Source organism: Zalophus californianus, chromosome 8 (genome assembly GCF_009762305.2).
Source record: "Zalophus californianus isolate mZalCal1 chromosome 8, mZalCal1.pri.v2, whole genome shotgun sequence".
In the NCBI taxonomy this organism is placed as follows: domain Eukaryota; kingdom Metazoa; phylum Chordata; class Mammalia; order Carnivora; family Otariidae; genus Zalophus; species Zalophus californianus.
In genome coordinates, this window is record NC_045602.1 from 79467604 (window position 1) to 79484085 (window position 16482).

At 38.6% G+C, this 16482-nt stretch overlaps 1 protein-coding gene across 2 annotated transcripts in view; it reads right to left on the reverse strand.

Moving 5' to 3' along the window:
* Positions 1-16482, reverse strand: part of AFF3 (AF4/FMR2 family member 3) — a 561794-nt gene that overhangs the window by 181197 nt on the left and 364115 nt on the right. For both annotated transcript variants that reach the window (XM_027622823.2, XM_027622824.2), the window contains one exon: positions 15033-15113. In XM_027622823.2, the coding sequence (XP_027478624.1) occupies positions 15033-15113 (81 nt within the window). The remainder of the gene's footprint in view (positions 1-15032; positions 15114-16482) is intronic.

Here is a 16482-nt window from a genome sequence, read left to right on the forward strand (position 1 = left end):
ATCCTTTTTACTTGCAAAATTCCCATTTAGCATGAAATATAAGGGAGACTTACGAAAGAACAAATTAATCAAGATGGTAGGAATGTAAAAGAATAAGTGGCAGCACATAAAATCCAGTGACACTCCTTTATAATTTCAGTGCATGGGACAAAAATCCAGTGAAATGGAATTATCTTCTAATATATAGTTTAATGTATTTTACTAGAGTTTTGCTCCATGAATATGTTTGTCATGGGACAGGAGATGTCCTTTATGACTTGTTGCATATTCAAATCCATATGATGTTTTCAAAAGGAATTCCACTGGAACAGTATAAAATCAGCCAGACTGCTGGGTAGGGGCTGGGTGGGAAAATAGGGCAAGGAAGGAATTCCCGCTCCATTAAACAGACAGAGTCATACAAAGATGCTTTTAATGTTAATGCTGGTAATGATGAGCTATGCATATGAAGAAAAAGAACATGCTCAACTTTCAACCTGAGATTCAGGTTTTGGAAACAGTGTATTAAGATGAAATATTGTTCCTGAAATGATGGGCTAAAGTATAATCCTCATAAATAAATAATATGGGCCTACTTTGGATAGTTGTTATTAAGAAGACATCCATGGTTAAACCCTCCAAATGGATTGCTATGTTTTCCATCTTTTCTAATTAATTTAGAGTTTATATTTGAACATAAATTAGTGTTAGCTTTGATACGTGAAAGTACTTTGAGCCCCATGTAGTTGACTCCTCTGAGCCGTCTGTAGATTTTGACATTTTGCAGGTGTCTTGTACTAGAAAGGCAAACACTCACTCAACATCAAAGAGACAAGAATAGTAATTGAGATAATTTTCAGCATTAAGTTCATTTTTTTTTTTTTTTAAGTAGACTCCATGCTGAGCATGGAGACCAATGCAGGGCTTGAACTCATGACCCTGGCTGAGAGCAAGACCTGAGCTGGAATCAAGAGTTGGACACTTAACCAACTAAGCCACCCAGGCGCCCTGCATTAAGTTCATTCTTAAGGGAAAAAGTAGGAATTTTTGTGAAACTGCTCACACTCTTGGGAAAGAGCTCATTTTATTTCTTGGTGCACGTTAGGTATCCTCAAGTTCAGACGATAGACTCATGAGCAAAGAACCAAAAATAAGCTCACAGATAACCTGAATTATAATTACATACTGCAAGATCATGTATTTCAGAGATTGAAGACTTTGAATTTTACCTAAAATATTTGCGTAACTAATGGTGATTATTATTTCTATTTTGTGTGGGCAGTAAAGAGAGGCAGAAAAAGTTAAAGTAATTGGTTAAAAAAATCACCCTAAAAGTCTGCCCTTCTAGAGAGAAGGAGACTTCTGGAGAGGCAAAATAAAATAAAGACTTTGTCTTAATATGTAATGTCATGTTTGTAACCGATGTCTTCTGGGTGCTGCACTGAACAAATACTAGCTTGAAAATATTGACTCTAACCCCAGTGTTTCTATATCATGCCACTCTGTGGGTACGAATGATATCCCATTATCATTCTCATTGACATTTGGCCAGCACCCAGCCAGTGGGCTGGTGGAGGGTGTGAGTTACCTTATGAAGCTCCTCCCAAGATTACGTCCACAGGACACTGTCTTCATTCTGACTAGGTCTCAGCTGGCCAACAACAGGCCCGGTAGCTGCTGCTTCTTGAAGGAATCCTGCTCTGCCCAGGCAGCTGCAAAACCCAGGGGCTACCACAGAACGTACAGACCCTTCATCCTACACTGAGCCAGGGCAAGGCTGGGTTCAGAGTCTAGGGAAACAAAGTCCCTCCCTCCCAAAGGGCCCGGGCACTTACTTAAGTCCCTCCCATTTTGTATTTCCTGCCACCCAGGCACCCATACACCTATAGCTTCTGTCTCAAAGGTCTTTCTGTCTCTTCTCTTTCTCTCAAAGGCCCTTGCTTTCCGTAAGTAGATGCTTGGGGAGTTGCTAACCCCATTTGCACATTCTTATTTTAGTCCCCTCTGGGAGCACTCTACGAGGGCTGCAAGGTTCTGTCAGGCACCTTAAAGGTTACAGAGGGAGTGTACAAAATCCCTGCCTACAGGGCCCGGGGGTCTTGAGTTAGCAGTGGAGATGATATATGTACGAAATATTATAACCCAGGGCTGAAAGGGATGTCACGGCCGCTCTGCAAGGGTACTTCAAGCCTTTGCATTCTGTCCTTGTCCTTGGGATGCATGTCCTGCCATTTTCTGTTTTCTGGTTGGCAAACTTCATTCTTTCTTCAAGGCTCAGAACAAAAAAGCTCAAGGGTTACCTGCTCTTTGAAACCTTCCTGAATCTCAGAAGGACACATCTGCTTTATGTTTTCACTGCATCATGTCACACTGCCACTACAGAAATTATCTTTTCAACTAGGACTCTTTAACAAAAAAAGACAAAGCCAGCTTTATTAAGGTACAAATTACATGATACAAATCGCACATATTTAAAGTATACAACTGGATAAAAGTCACAAAAAGAATGCTACTATTATTACTGTCTTGACCCAAGGATGGCTCTATCTTGTTAAGGAGCATTTACTATTTGAAGAAACAAACAGTAATATCTATTCATTAAAGAAGATTCAGAACAGCAGCAAAGTATTAAAAAAAAGTTGCCTGTTATCCCGTAACAGGACACTGCTAAGGTTAATCGACTGCTTCTGGTTTGCCAGTGTCATTCAACAAGTGTGTGTCATTCTGACATGCGCACAAAGGGGACAGCCACTTCTGGTTACTTACAAGAATATCTACAGATGGGAATTCATTCTTCTCCACCTCCAAGTCCTGAATTCCCAACATCTATTGTTTGGTACATGGGAATCCTAAACCTTCTCTAAACGTGGTGTTTAGCTGGGAAGTAAAGTTTCTACACATCATTTGGCTTAAGACAGAAATAACCAAGTGTGCTGGTATCTGAGAAAGCCCTTCAATGAAGCCCTATAATAAAGACTGTATTTCGTCACGTGTAGCCTGCCATCGAAACTGTCTGAGGCTACCTTCCCTGCTTACCCAGAAAAGTACTGCCAATTAATTGTAAGATCCCATCAACTCTAAAACAAATCCTGATTTTAGGGAACGTAAGATGAAAAAAAAAATCTACCTTAGATCAGTAAAATACAGTAGTTCTTAAGCCATGTAGCTTAAGGACGATCCTTATACTGTGAGGGTATTACTTAAAAATGGCTCTTTGGAACCGTCTGAGGACTGCTCCACTCAGATCTCTCCTTGCTTGTCTATCAATCCAGCGTTAGAATTATAAAAGTCAAGAAACGGAAATATATCGGGGGTGGGAGGGATGGTGTGGCTGGGTGATGGACATTGGGGAGGGTATGTGTTATGGTGAGTGCTGTAAATTGTATAAGACTGATGAATCACAGACCTGTACCCCTGAAACATGTTAATAAAAAATTAAAAAAAAACAAAACAGAAATATATGTTCTCTTATTTTCAGACCCATGCATGAAGCTAGTTACTATAGAAAAAGGAACCACCTGATTTGGGTTCTCTCTTCACCCCCATCCATCACTTTCTCCTCATTCTTTTCTTTAATAAATCTCAGAAGAGTTGAAATAAAGTAATTTATAATTAATTTAAATGTTTGTTTCAAGGGAATGCTAAAACATGGAGTTTTAGTCCAAACACTTTGTGGTACAACTTAAAGCATACTAGGAACCCCAAGAGGGAGATAGAAAACGAACTTTCTAACTTTAAAGCACTTTCCTTCACACTTGCTGCTTTTCTTCTCCTTCTAGTGTACAAAAAGGCAATAGGATTATCATTTCTAAAACGATGCTAGAATTCTTCTGTATAATGCTTTAAACACTGATCAGGAAGAATAGTTCCAGACCAGGTTTGATCCCACCAGAGCCAGCATCCATTGCCACATGAAATGTTTGTGAAATGTCATTAGGTTTGCTCATGTGCCTTCTGAGGATGGAAAAGGTTCTACAACTTTGAGTCCTTTATTTGCATTTCAAAATTTATGAGATTGCTACAGAAATGAAGAGAAAAGGGCAAATCAAATTCAATTTTTTTTTGTTGGTTGAATTACCTGATAATGGCACACAGTCTTTTTTTTTTTTAACCAAATTCAATTATTTTTGAGATTTAAAGACTGAGATGGACATGTCTGGTAGTTTTTGTCTAGGGAATTGTGACTCTGAATTAAGATTTCAGAGAAGAGAAAAAATATCCAAGTTCATTATCAATGAACTTTACTATACATTATGTCCTTTAACACTGAGACAAATTGGGGAAATTCTCAGAAGTATTTAGCTAATTAATTTAGTGGTACTGGTAACTCAGAATGCCCAGTTAAAAGGACTTTCCTTGTGAGGTCAAATTGCCCCTTCAATCTTTTCTTTTAAAGTTTTATTTTATTATGTTATGTTAGTCATCATACATTACATAATTAGTTTTTGATGTAGTGTTCTATGATTCATTGTTTGCGTATAACACCCAGTGCTCCATGTAATATATGCCCTCCTTAATACCCATCACCGGGCTAACCCATCCTCCCACCCCCCTCCCCTCTAAAACCCTCAGTTTGTTTCTCAGAGTCCATAGTCTCTCATAGTTCGTCTTCCCCTTCGACTCCCCCCGCTTCCTTCCTACTATCTTCTTCTTCTTTTTTTTTTTTTAACATATAATGTATTATTTGTTTCAGAGGTACAGGTCTGTGATTCAACAGTCTTACACAATTCACAGAGCTCACCACAGCACATACCCTCCCCAATGTCCATCACCCAGCCACCCCATGCCTCCCACCCCCTACTCCAGCAACCCTCAGTTTGTTTCCTGAGACTCAGAGTCTCTTATGGTTTGTCTCCCTCTCTGGTTTCATCTTGTTTCATTTTTTCCTCCCTTCCCCTATGATCCTCTGTCTTGTTTCTCAAATTCCTCATATCAGTGGGATCATATGATACTTGTCTTTCTCTGATTGACTTATTTCGCTTAGCATAATACCCTCTAGTTCCAACCACGTTGTTGCAAGTGCCCCTTCAATCTTAATGAGGGCTTAATTTTGTTATTTATTAGTCATTTTAGAGATTTTGCCCCTCAAATTCCATAAATATTTCTAACTCCTGTACTCTAGCAATAGTGATAATCTCAAACGTTAATAATGTAATGAATGAACAGCAAGCCCCAATTGTCAGTTGAGATACAGGTTAAAAAAGATGCACTGTGTGTGAAAATTAGCAACAGTCTTTGCCATGGGCAGATTAGGGCTCCCCCAAAGATGTCTGTATCCTAATTCCTGGACCCTGTGACTATACTGCTGCTCGTGGCAAAAGGGATTTGCAGATGTGATTAATAATTTTGAGATGGGAGATTATCCTGGATTATCCAGGTAGGCCCAGTATAATCACAAAGGCCCTTATAACGGGGCGGGGCAGGGGCGGGGAGTCAGAGAAGGAGATGTGACAAGGAAGTTCGAGGTCAGGATGATGAGAGCCATGAACTAAGTAACAAGGGGAGCTTGTAGAAGCTGAGAGCGACAAGAAAAATTATTCCCTAGAGTGTTTTGGAGGAACGCAGCCCACCAACACCTTGATTTTAGCTCAGACTTCTGACTTCCAAAGTTGTAAGACAATACATTTGTATTGTCTTAAGTCACTAAGTTTGTGGTAATTTGCTCTAGCAGAAATAGCACACTAATCCAGTCTTATTTCTTCCATACCAGATAAATTAATAGTACTTCCAAGCTTTTTGAAAGAAAAGCATTATTAAAATCATGCAATGTTCTTACATTTTGTAAAATGACTTTTTCTTTCCTGGGTAAGGCCAAAAGATCTAGGGACGACATAACTCCACACAAATCCTATAAAAATCCTAAATAACATACAGTTTTTAATTTAAATTTGAAATTCTGTGCCCTATCTGATATTTGATAATATATCTTTTTGGATGGAAGATAAGATTCTTATAACTTAATTTTTGCCTTGAAAAATTATTTTTTGTACTAATGAGATAAGGTCTCAAATTTACTGTAGACATAAGTTATTACTTAAACTTAACTATATACATTCAATAAAACATATTTATACAATCCTTTTGGAAAAGTCACAACCAAATGGGCCTTGGGATGTGTGCTCAATTACATCAGAAATTGTACTTACACCGTGGATATGTTTATATAATAAAAATATGTATTTGCTTATGTTTTGGGTGAAGCCATTATTTCGGCCAGATTATATACAAAAATTATAAGGATTCTGCATTGTATTTTGTGTGGCAGTATGCCACTGGAAGTTCTACTACAAGAGTGACATGCAGGTTCTGGTTAAAGATGGTGACATAGGAAGATCTTGAACTCAACCTCCCCTCACAGATACACTGAGTCCCCATGAAGCTACATACTTACTCTTAAAGAAACCTAAAGGCTGGCTGACTGATGATGACACATCCAGCAAATGAGAAGAAAACTATATTAAAGCAGGTAGGAGAAACTGGGACACAATCTCCCCAAAAACCCACAACTGGGAGGGAACTCCAAGCTTCTCCTTGAGGAGCAAAGGGTTCAAACTCCATATTGAGCACTCCAACTTTTTTAGGGCTGCACTTGAGAGGTAAGCTCCCCAAACATCCAATTTTGAAAACCAATGGGGCTTGAACTCCAAGACCCACAACATAGCAGTGATGTGAGAAATGCCTCTTAAGGGGCTCATGTGCTCCAAGTCACCCAGGCCAGGGCCCTGCTCAGATTATGCCCAGACTCCTGCAGGAGGCACACCTACTTATATTAAAATCTTGGCCTGAGAGGCAGGCACCTTTTAACACTCACAACTAGGAGCTTGCTGGAACACTCTCAAGGGTCAGCTGGTAGGTGCCATTTTCTTGCTCTCCTTTTGCCATGTTCCCGAGCACCAGTATATCCCAGAAGGGAGCTCTGATATGTGTCTGATGCCTTGATTTCTGTGGCTGCTGCCTAGATTATGCCTCTTGGTCTCCTGGCTCTGGAGGTCAGAGAGCTTGTGATCCTGGTCACAGGGGACTGTAATAACAGGTGTCACCCACAAAGGAACTTACACTGGTCTGATGCCCTGACTTCTGCTATCAGGGGACACTTCCACATCACCGGACTGGGGCGACCACTGGGGCTTCCACCTGTGGGTCCCACAAGACTGTAAACAATGGAGAAGAGTTCTTAAACTGCTACTAACCCCAGGTCACTGTAAGAAGCAATAGACCCAGGAGCCCAGTCTTTCTGTGAAGGACGCCTAGTAGCTGATCATCATGCCTGTAGCCTGAGGGGCCAGCTACTAATTAAACATGCATTTAGGAGCTGACTGTAATCTTTCCCAGCTATCTCAGAGGGTGGGTGCTATCTTTGCACCCCACCTCTGCTCCAGAATGCCATGTTTCCTGAAGGGGAGTTTTATGTGGATCTGGTGCCTGGTGTTTGTGGCAGATGCCCAGAGGATGCCCCTTGATCACCTGGTTCTGGTGGCCTGAAGGGCTTGTGTTCCTGGGTCCTACAGGACTGTGGCAATTAGAGGGATGGTTCTTGGTATGCTACCATGTCCAGGGCACTGTACAGACAGTAGACTGTCTTCCCCCCAGTCTGTGAAGGAGGTCACTTTGCTTGTCCTGGAGCTTTAGAATGAGAGGCAGGCTTTGGGACTGGTACATACTTTAGTGGCCTACGGAGCTGCTCTCAAGGAACATAGGCTATGGACACCATCTTTGCATTCTCCCTCTGCCTCACACTAGATTTGCTGGTATCTCCCAGAAAGGAGCTTATACACACCTTTGGAGCCCAACTTTTTGCAACTGTTGTCCGGGGAACATTTCCAGATCACCTGGCTCTGGTGGTCAGCAGTGCTTATGCCTGTGGCCCCTCAGGACTTTATATATTTGCATACTTTTAAAAGCTGTTGCCTGTGGGTCCGGTTTCTAGTCAGCCTGAATTTAGGCGCTGAGATCCTTCCCTTTGGGACACTGACATGTCTTGGCACATCCTGAACTACTGGGAGCTATTAAAAATATAGGAGTTTGCTTGGACAAGCACACAGGTTTGAGAGGTGACCAAGAGCTGGGAAGGGCTGGATAAAAAGGTTCATCTCCTACACGAGGCCACTCCTTCAAGACTGGGTGAGGTGGTTATTTTATCTACTATATAGAAACCAATACAGAGAATCAAGCAAAATGAAAAGACAGAGGAATATATTCCAAATGAAAGCAAAACTTAGAAAAAAAAAAGCTAATGAAACAGAGGTACGTAATTTACCTGATAAAGAGTTCAAAATAATGGTCATAAAGATGCTTACTTGAACGGGTGAGAAGAATAGATGAACATAGTGAGAACTTCCACAAAGAGATGTAAAATATAAGAAAGTACCAAACAGAAGTCACAGAGGTGAAGAATGCAATGACTGAACAGAATAAATGAAGCAGAGGAAAGGATCAGTCTACTCAAAGACAAGGCAGTGGAACTCACCAATCAGAACAAGATAAAGAAAAAAAGAATGAAATAAGTGAAGACAGCTTAAGAGCCATATGGGACAACAGACTAACATTTGCATTATAGGGCTCCCAAGAGGAAAAGAGAAAGAGAAAGGGACAGAAATCTTATTAGAAGAAATAATGACTAGAAATTTCCCTACCTTGGGGGAGGAAATGGGAATCCAGATCCAGGAATCCCAGAGAATTCCAGAAAAGATGAATCCAAAGAGACCCACACCAAGACACATTATGAATAAAATTTCATAAGTTAAAGAAAAAGGAATATTAAAAGCAGCAAAAGAAGGGTGCCTGGGTGGCTCAGTTGGTTAAGCGACTGCCTTTGGCTCAGGTCATGATCCTGGAGTCCCGGGATCGAGTCCCGCGTCGGGCTCCCTGCTCAGCAGGGAGCCTGCTTCTCCCTCTGACCCTTCCCCCCCATGCTCTCTCTCTCTCAAATAAATAAATAAATAAATAAAATCTTAAAAAAAAAGCAGCAAGAGAAAAACAACTTGTTAAGTACAAGGGAAACCCCATAAGAGTTTCAGCACAAACTTCACAGATTAGAAGGGAGTGGCAGGATCTATGCAAAGTGCTGAAAGGAAAATCCTCCACCCAAGAATACTCTACCCAGCAAAATTATCATTAAGACCTGAAGGAGATCAAGAGTTTTCCAGACAAGGAAAAGCTAAAGGAGTTCATCACATAATGATGAGGGGACCACATGAAGCTGAAGAGAAGTGGCCTAATTAGTAACAAGAAAACATGTGAAAGTAAATCTCACTGGAAAAGTAAATCTTTAGTAAAGGTAGTGGATTAATTATTATAAAGGTAGAATGATGGTTAAAAGACAAAAGTGGTAAAAAATAACCATGATTACAATTAGGGGATACACAAGATAAAAAGATGTAGAATGTGACACCAAAACCAGAACATGGCAGGAGGAGAGTAAAAATGTTCAGCTTTAGAATGGGATCAAAGTTGTTATCAATTTAAAATAGATTGTTATAGATATAAGTTGTTATACGTAAGCCTCATGGTAACTGCAAAGCAAAAACCTATAGTAAATACAGAAAAGATAAAGGGAAAGGAATATAAGCATACCGTAAAAGAAAGTCATCAAACCACAAAGGAAGAGAGCAGGCGAAGGAGAAAAGAACAGAAAGGAACTGCAAAAACAGCTAGAAAACAAATAACAAAATGACAATAAGCACACACCTATCAATAAATTATCTCAAATGTAAATGGACCGAATTCTCCAATCAAAAGACACAGAGTGGCTTGAATGGATTAAAAAACAAGACTCGAAAAAATATTGTTGAGGCTACTATGTGGAGAAGAGACTGTGTATTAGAGGCCAGGATGAATGGCTGGAAAACTCTCAGAGTCCACACTGGATATGATGATGGCTTGGAATTGAGTGGTAGGTAGAGCAAGTGTGGAAACAGGAAAACCAGTCGGGGAGTTACTGCAATAACCAAAGCAAGGGACGACAGTGTAGACCCAGGAGGTAGCTCTGATAGTGGGGGAAGTATTTAGATTCGGGATATGTTTTGAAAGTAGGGGAGACATGATTTAATGATGAGTTGGATGTGTGATATGAGAGAAAGACGGGTCAAGGATGGTGTGCTGAGTTGAACAGCATCCTCCAAAAGCTCATGTCCACTCAAAATCTGTGAATTTGACCTTATGGGGATATAGGGTTCTTGCAGGTAAAATCAAGTTAAGATGAGGTCACACTAGATTAGAGTGGGCCCTAAATTTAAGGACTGCTGTCCTTATAGACACAGAGACACACAGAGGCAAGACAGCCATGTGTATGTAGAGGCAGAAATAGAACGATACACAAGATAAAAAGATGTAAAATGATGCAACTACAAGCCAAGGAAGGTGACAGACCACTGAAAGTCTTCAAAAGCTAGGAAGAGGCAAGAAAGGATTCTTCCCTAGAGCCGTCAGAGGGAGCGTGGCCCTGCTGGCACCCTGATTTCAGACTTCTGGCCTCCAGAACTATGAGAGAATAAACTTCTTTTAAGCTGCCCACTTTGTGTATTTTGTTACAGGTGCCTTAGAAAACAAATACAGATGATTCCAAGGGTTTTGGCCTGAGCCAGCTGCAAAAATGGAGAAATCATTTACTGAGATACCCTGGGATAAAAGGCTTGTGGCGGGGATTAAAAGCTCAGTGTTTGATATAGCAAGCTTAAGATGTTTGTTAGGTATTCAAGTGGAGATGTTGAGGAAGTATGGAGTTTGGGGGATGGAGAAGGGGCTAGAGACACAAACTTAGAAGTCATAAGCTTGGCATAGAGAGTATTTAAAGCAACGATTAGATGAAATAATTGGATGAAATCACCGAAGGAGTAAACAAACAGAGAGGAGACGTGGAAGGATTAAAGGTAAGTGCAGAAAAGGACTATCAGAAACTTTAGGTCAAGTCTGGACTAAAAACCTGCTTGAAAATACACTCTAGCAAAAACAATAGGCACATCTTAAAAAGAGGAAGGCTGGAGACACAAGAAACAATGACCAATTAAGAAACTAACAAATAATTGTTAAGGTGTAATGCTAAAAATGGTTATAGTAACAACAGCTTGAAATACTGTAATCTCAAACTGAGAGATGACGGTGAGGGAGATCAAAGTAAAACTAATTGTTGGGGGTAGAATGCAGATATGAGTTAATTGTAGGTATTGATAAAAATAGGTTTAACTAGGCTAATGTATTAAAATTTTAAAGGCAATTACTAGAAAAACAGAGTATTATGTATATGTTTGAAAATCCTGAAGGGGGGAAAAAGAAACAAAGAAAGATTAATTAACCCAAGAGGAGGTAGAAAATTTGAAAAAGCAAATAGGCATAGAAGAAAATGAAAATACAATTACAGATCTACTCTTAAAAGAAAACTATGGACAGTATGTTTTATGGTTGAGTTACTCCATGCCTTTAAGGAGGGGGAAACTGGCATGTTATGTAAAATGTTCCAGAATACAGAAAAAGGCAGAAAGCTAAAGAATTCATTATAGAAGGCTATTACATTCCTGGTGTCAAAACTGAACAAGTGTACACAAAAAGATACCTAGACCAAGGTGACTTATGAACACGGGAGTAAAATTCCTAAATTAAATATTGGCATATTGAATCCAAAAGTGTATCAAATGAATAATACACCATACTCAAGGAAACTAAGCATAGGAATATACAGGTGATTAAAAAATCAGACAATCTGTTAATGTAATTTTCTACATTAGCAGATTAAAGAACAAAACTATGAACACCTAAATAAATACTGAATAAGTTTCAACTAAATTCAAACTTATTGTATTTCTGTATACTCTGGAAAACCGATCAGTAATTGCCAGGGGTTGGGTGTGCGGGAGGCGTTGACTACAAGGTACCAAGGGGGAGTTCTGGGTGGTGATGGAATGCTCTTCTATATCTTGAGTATGGTGGTCTCAGGAGCATATGTGTTTTTCAAAACTTGCAGGGTACTGTTTTCAAATTGTACCTTGAGTTTTAAAAATGAAAAAATCAATCCATGAAAATGTTCAGAAAGCTAGAAATAGAAGGAAGCTATCTGAGCTGGACACACAATATGCAATTCTTATACCTATTGATAACAACTACACTCAATGATTGGAATCATCCCTGTTAATGTCAGGAATATGGCAAAGATGTACAGCTTCCCATTGACAGAGTAAGAAGGGTAAAATGAAACATATTTGTTATTTGCAAAACTCTTTAACAGTTTCTCAATTCACTTAAGAGTAAAACCCAAGTCCTTTCAATGGTCCTACTGTCCGAACATAATATGACTACATTTACCTCAGTGTCACTTACTGTTCCTTGCCTGGTTCTCTCTGCCCTGACTCCACTGTTCTTGCTGTTCCTCCAGCATCCACGCACTTTCACCTCCATCTGCCAGAAGTCTCTACCTCCACTTGTCTGCATGACTTGCTCCTTCTCTACCTTCAGCTCAAGTGTCACCTCCCCAGGAGGGTCTTTCTTAAGTTCTCTACTTAAAATTCATCCATCCAACCCCATTCACCATCAACATTCATTATCTTCCTCTCCTGATTTATGTTTCTTCACTATACATCATGATCTAACATGTCATATATTTTATTGCTACACATTCTGTTTTCCCCCACTTGGAAAATATAAGGTCACCAAAAAAAAAAAAAAAAAAAAAAATCTCCTGGGACAAAAGGAGTTCAGTAAATAAATATGTAACACCTGATAGCATTCCTTTTCAGTTCTCTTGGGTATATATACCTAGAAGTGGAATTGCTGGGTCATATGATAACCCGATGTTTAACCTTTTGAGGAACTGTTAAACTGTCTTTCAAAGAAGCCGCACCATTTTGGATCCTACCAGCCACAGATAGCAGGGTTCCAATTTCTCAGTATTCTTGTCAACACTGGTTATTGTTTGTCTTTGATTTTAGCTATTTAAGTAGGTGTGAAGAAGTATCTCCTTGTGGTTTTGATTTGGAACTCTAATGATTAACAATGGTGATAGGGTATTTTTATATACGTATCAGGCATTTGTAGACCTTCTTGGGAGAAATGTCTATTTAAATCCTTTGCCCATTCTTAAAATGAGTTATCTTTTTATTGTTCGGTTGTAAGAGTTCTTTATATATTGTGCCACTACCTGTTTCAATAAATAACATTTTATCTGAACCTAGTCACATTTATTCATTTAGGTAAATTATTTACAAACTGATCCTTTACAGAAAAAGCTTGTTGACCTCTGATTTAAAAATGAGTTATTGAGAAAGAATTAGATAAATATACTGAAAAAAAGAGGCTGGAGAGTCCTGAAACAAATCCACGTATTTACGAGAAATTCAATTGTTGATTTAGGTGGTATTTCAAACCAGTAGGGGGAACATGGGCTAATCAGTTGGTAGTGTTAACAATAATTTACTAACCGCTGAAAAGAATAAAGCTAGAACCCTTTGTTACACCATCTACAAAAAATTGTTTTAAAATCCCAAAATCAAACTATAAAAAATGATAATAAAATACAGAACATTGTTAGAATGTTGGAGCAGGAAAAATCATTTTTCTCTGACATAAAAATTAAACACTTTGCTAGTATAAAAGGTACATAAATAAGGTTGCAAGAAAACAGTTGCATCATATATAACAGACAAATGGATAAGATATAAGGAGTTTGTACAAATCATTTTTTTTAAAAGTGGTAATGGATATGAACGTGCAATTTGTAAAGGAAAAACAGTCAATGCTCAAACTCAGAAGTAATTGGAGAAATGCAAATTAAAACAATGGGATATCAATTTTTCACCCACACTACAGACACAATGATATAAAGCCAGATAATGTTAAACATTGGCAAAGATGCATAAAGAAGTACTGTTGAAACACAGTCAAGGCTAACTATGGTTTCTCATGCCTCCAGTACCTACCCTCTTTCTAGGTATCTATTCTAGAGACTTTCAATAAGAGGCATACAAAAAGGCATTTATAAATAATGCTGGTTGTAACAGTGTTTGTGATAACAAACCATAACCCATCTCAGTGTCCATCAAAAGGAGCTCGACTAAATAAACTACTACAAATTCATACCGCAAAATATTTTGCTGCAATTAAGAAGAATGAAGAACATCTCTATATATTTACTTGGAAAGATCTCCAAATACACTTTGTTGAGGGAAATAAAAATCAGCTTAGAATGAAATTTGCCACTGTGATAATTATAATGAATTGTTATTTTAATAATTCACTTTAAAAGGTTGCAGTGTTAATATTTAGCAATAATATGTATTCATGGTATCTGAAAAAAATCAACTCTTAGAAGAAATGCTTTTAGAACTATACCGTCTAAGAGTTTTTAAAAACTGCATATGAATGTATATGTATATCATGCACAGGGAAGATGAGTGGAATGGTATTCACCAAACTCTTGAGAGTAAATTCTGGGTAGGGAAATAAAACTGGGATGCGGGTACTGGACACTTTCATATTTTGCTCTTTCTATCGGCATAATTTCCTCCTTATGAATATGGAGTTATATATTAGTTGTATGGTTAAAAATCATAAAATAAAACCTATTAGACTCATGTATAATTTAAATATATTGTGGCTGATTTTTTGAGTGTGTGCTTGTCCTTAGAAAATGGAAATTTGTTTTTTAAAGTCCTAGAAAATATTTTAAGGTTTATAAAAGATACCGAAGAGGAATTATATACTACATGTCCTCAATTCTAAGACATTGATTTTAAGATACATCATTAATTTAATAACAGCTTTTCAGGAAAAAAAAAGAAAATCACACTGAATATATAAGAAGGATTGTATGATGCATTTTAACTTCACAATTTTTTTTAGATAAAATGACAATTATAATATGCATCACATTTTGCCAAAAGTAGGGAAGTGGAAGCTTAATTTTCTCCCTTTGATGAATAAATACATGCTTGCAAATTGTTGAAAATCAGCCATATGCCTCTGGTAGGAATATTTACAGAGGGAAAAACAATCACGGGAAAACCCACTATCCACTAAAAAATCCGTGTGAGTAAAGCATACTGCTCCTGAGTGGTACAAGATCTCACCTTATTTGGAAATGGAAATTTGCTTGGTTCCACTTTGCCAGGTGCTGGAATAGCAGAAAGTGGTGGAAGCCAGGTCATCTCCTAAATGGTGGGAAAAAACAAACAGCATTGTAATATAGGGAATATTTAAAGTCAGTAGCTATCTGAGCCTGCCTTAATAACACTGGGAAGGGATTGGAATGAAGAGATGAATAAAGAATGAAAGGGATTTTTTGAAAAAGGATGTGAGATCCGCTTTCATGATTTCTTTTCCTAATTTTACCAATTCTTGGTTCCATGGCTATCCCCATGCTCCCTTTATATCTTAAAAAGATCTGCAAGGCTGTCCTATTTTCATTTCGTTTAAGCTCCAGAGTAAAGGGACAACCTAGTAGTAAAAGTTCTATGGAAAATGCCGAACAAAGGGGGCTGCTTCTCTTGGACTCAATCCCACAAAATTTCACAGGGTGTTTCTGTAGAAATGTACAAAGTACTTCTGACTTTAGGGTCATTATGAGAGGAGTCTTTATTTTATTAGAAACAAGTATTAGGATGAGTTTCCAATAAGCCCCACACATCACTTTGGTCTTCATAAAAATCTCCTTCATGGAGAAGTAAAAAAACAAAACAAAACAAAACAAATCACACGTATGAAATAGAAAGAGAGAGGGAGGGAGGGAAATAAGTGTCTTATCATTTTTATAACACAGTATTAAGAATACAATTTTAGCTCAACACACAATCATCTGTCATATGCTTTCTGACATATACTTTCACTAAACTGTGAGGGGGGCAGCGGTGTTTATCCACTTGCTGTTTTCTTCTTCAGTTCCATCTCCTGGAAGTTACCTGCATTCACTAAATGATTGTACAATTAAATTGAATCAATCAATTTCTGATTACCGGGAAACTTACTTGGGAGTTTAGAGAGAGGTTTTGAACCTTATTTATTTTTTTAAATTTCCTTCCACTTTCAAACCTAAGCAAGCATAGAAGCAGTAGTTGATCTATTTTAAGAAAAGTGAGAAATTCTTTTTAGGTGAAGACATTTTCTCACCTCCCTTGGGGAAAAGGGATTCTGTCAGGTTTTTTAAGTCAAAGAAATTCTTGAGGGTGGTCTTGTGCCTGTTTTTTGGGGGGGTAACTCTCCTCCTTCAGCACCTCGAATAGTGCAGACCCACACAGACAGGGAGGAGAAGGAGAGGTCAAACCCACCCTGGAAGGATTTACTGACCCTATTATCATCTCTCACCCACCATGACACCTGTGCCTTGGGGGATTAAGCTCATAGGCATCTGAGATGTCCCTTCTCCATTCTTCTTACAGAGGTCTCGCCAATGGAAAGCAAAGGAAGATCAGTGACCTTCTTCTATATCCCTCTCTCCTCTCACCTCTGCTCCCCAAGTATCTGCCCATTCCATCTGTTGTCTCTTTTGAGGAGGTTGTTAAGCATGACTGCCGAGTTTGTGTC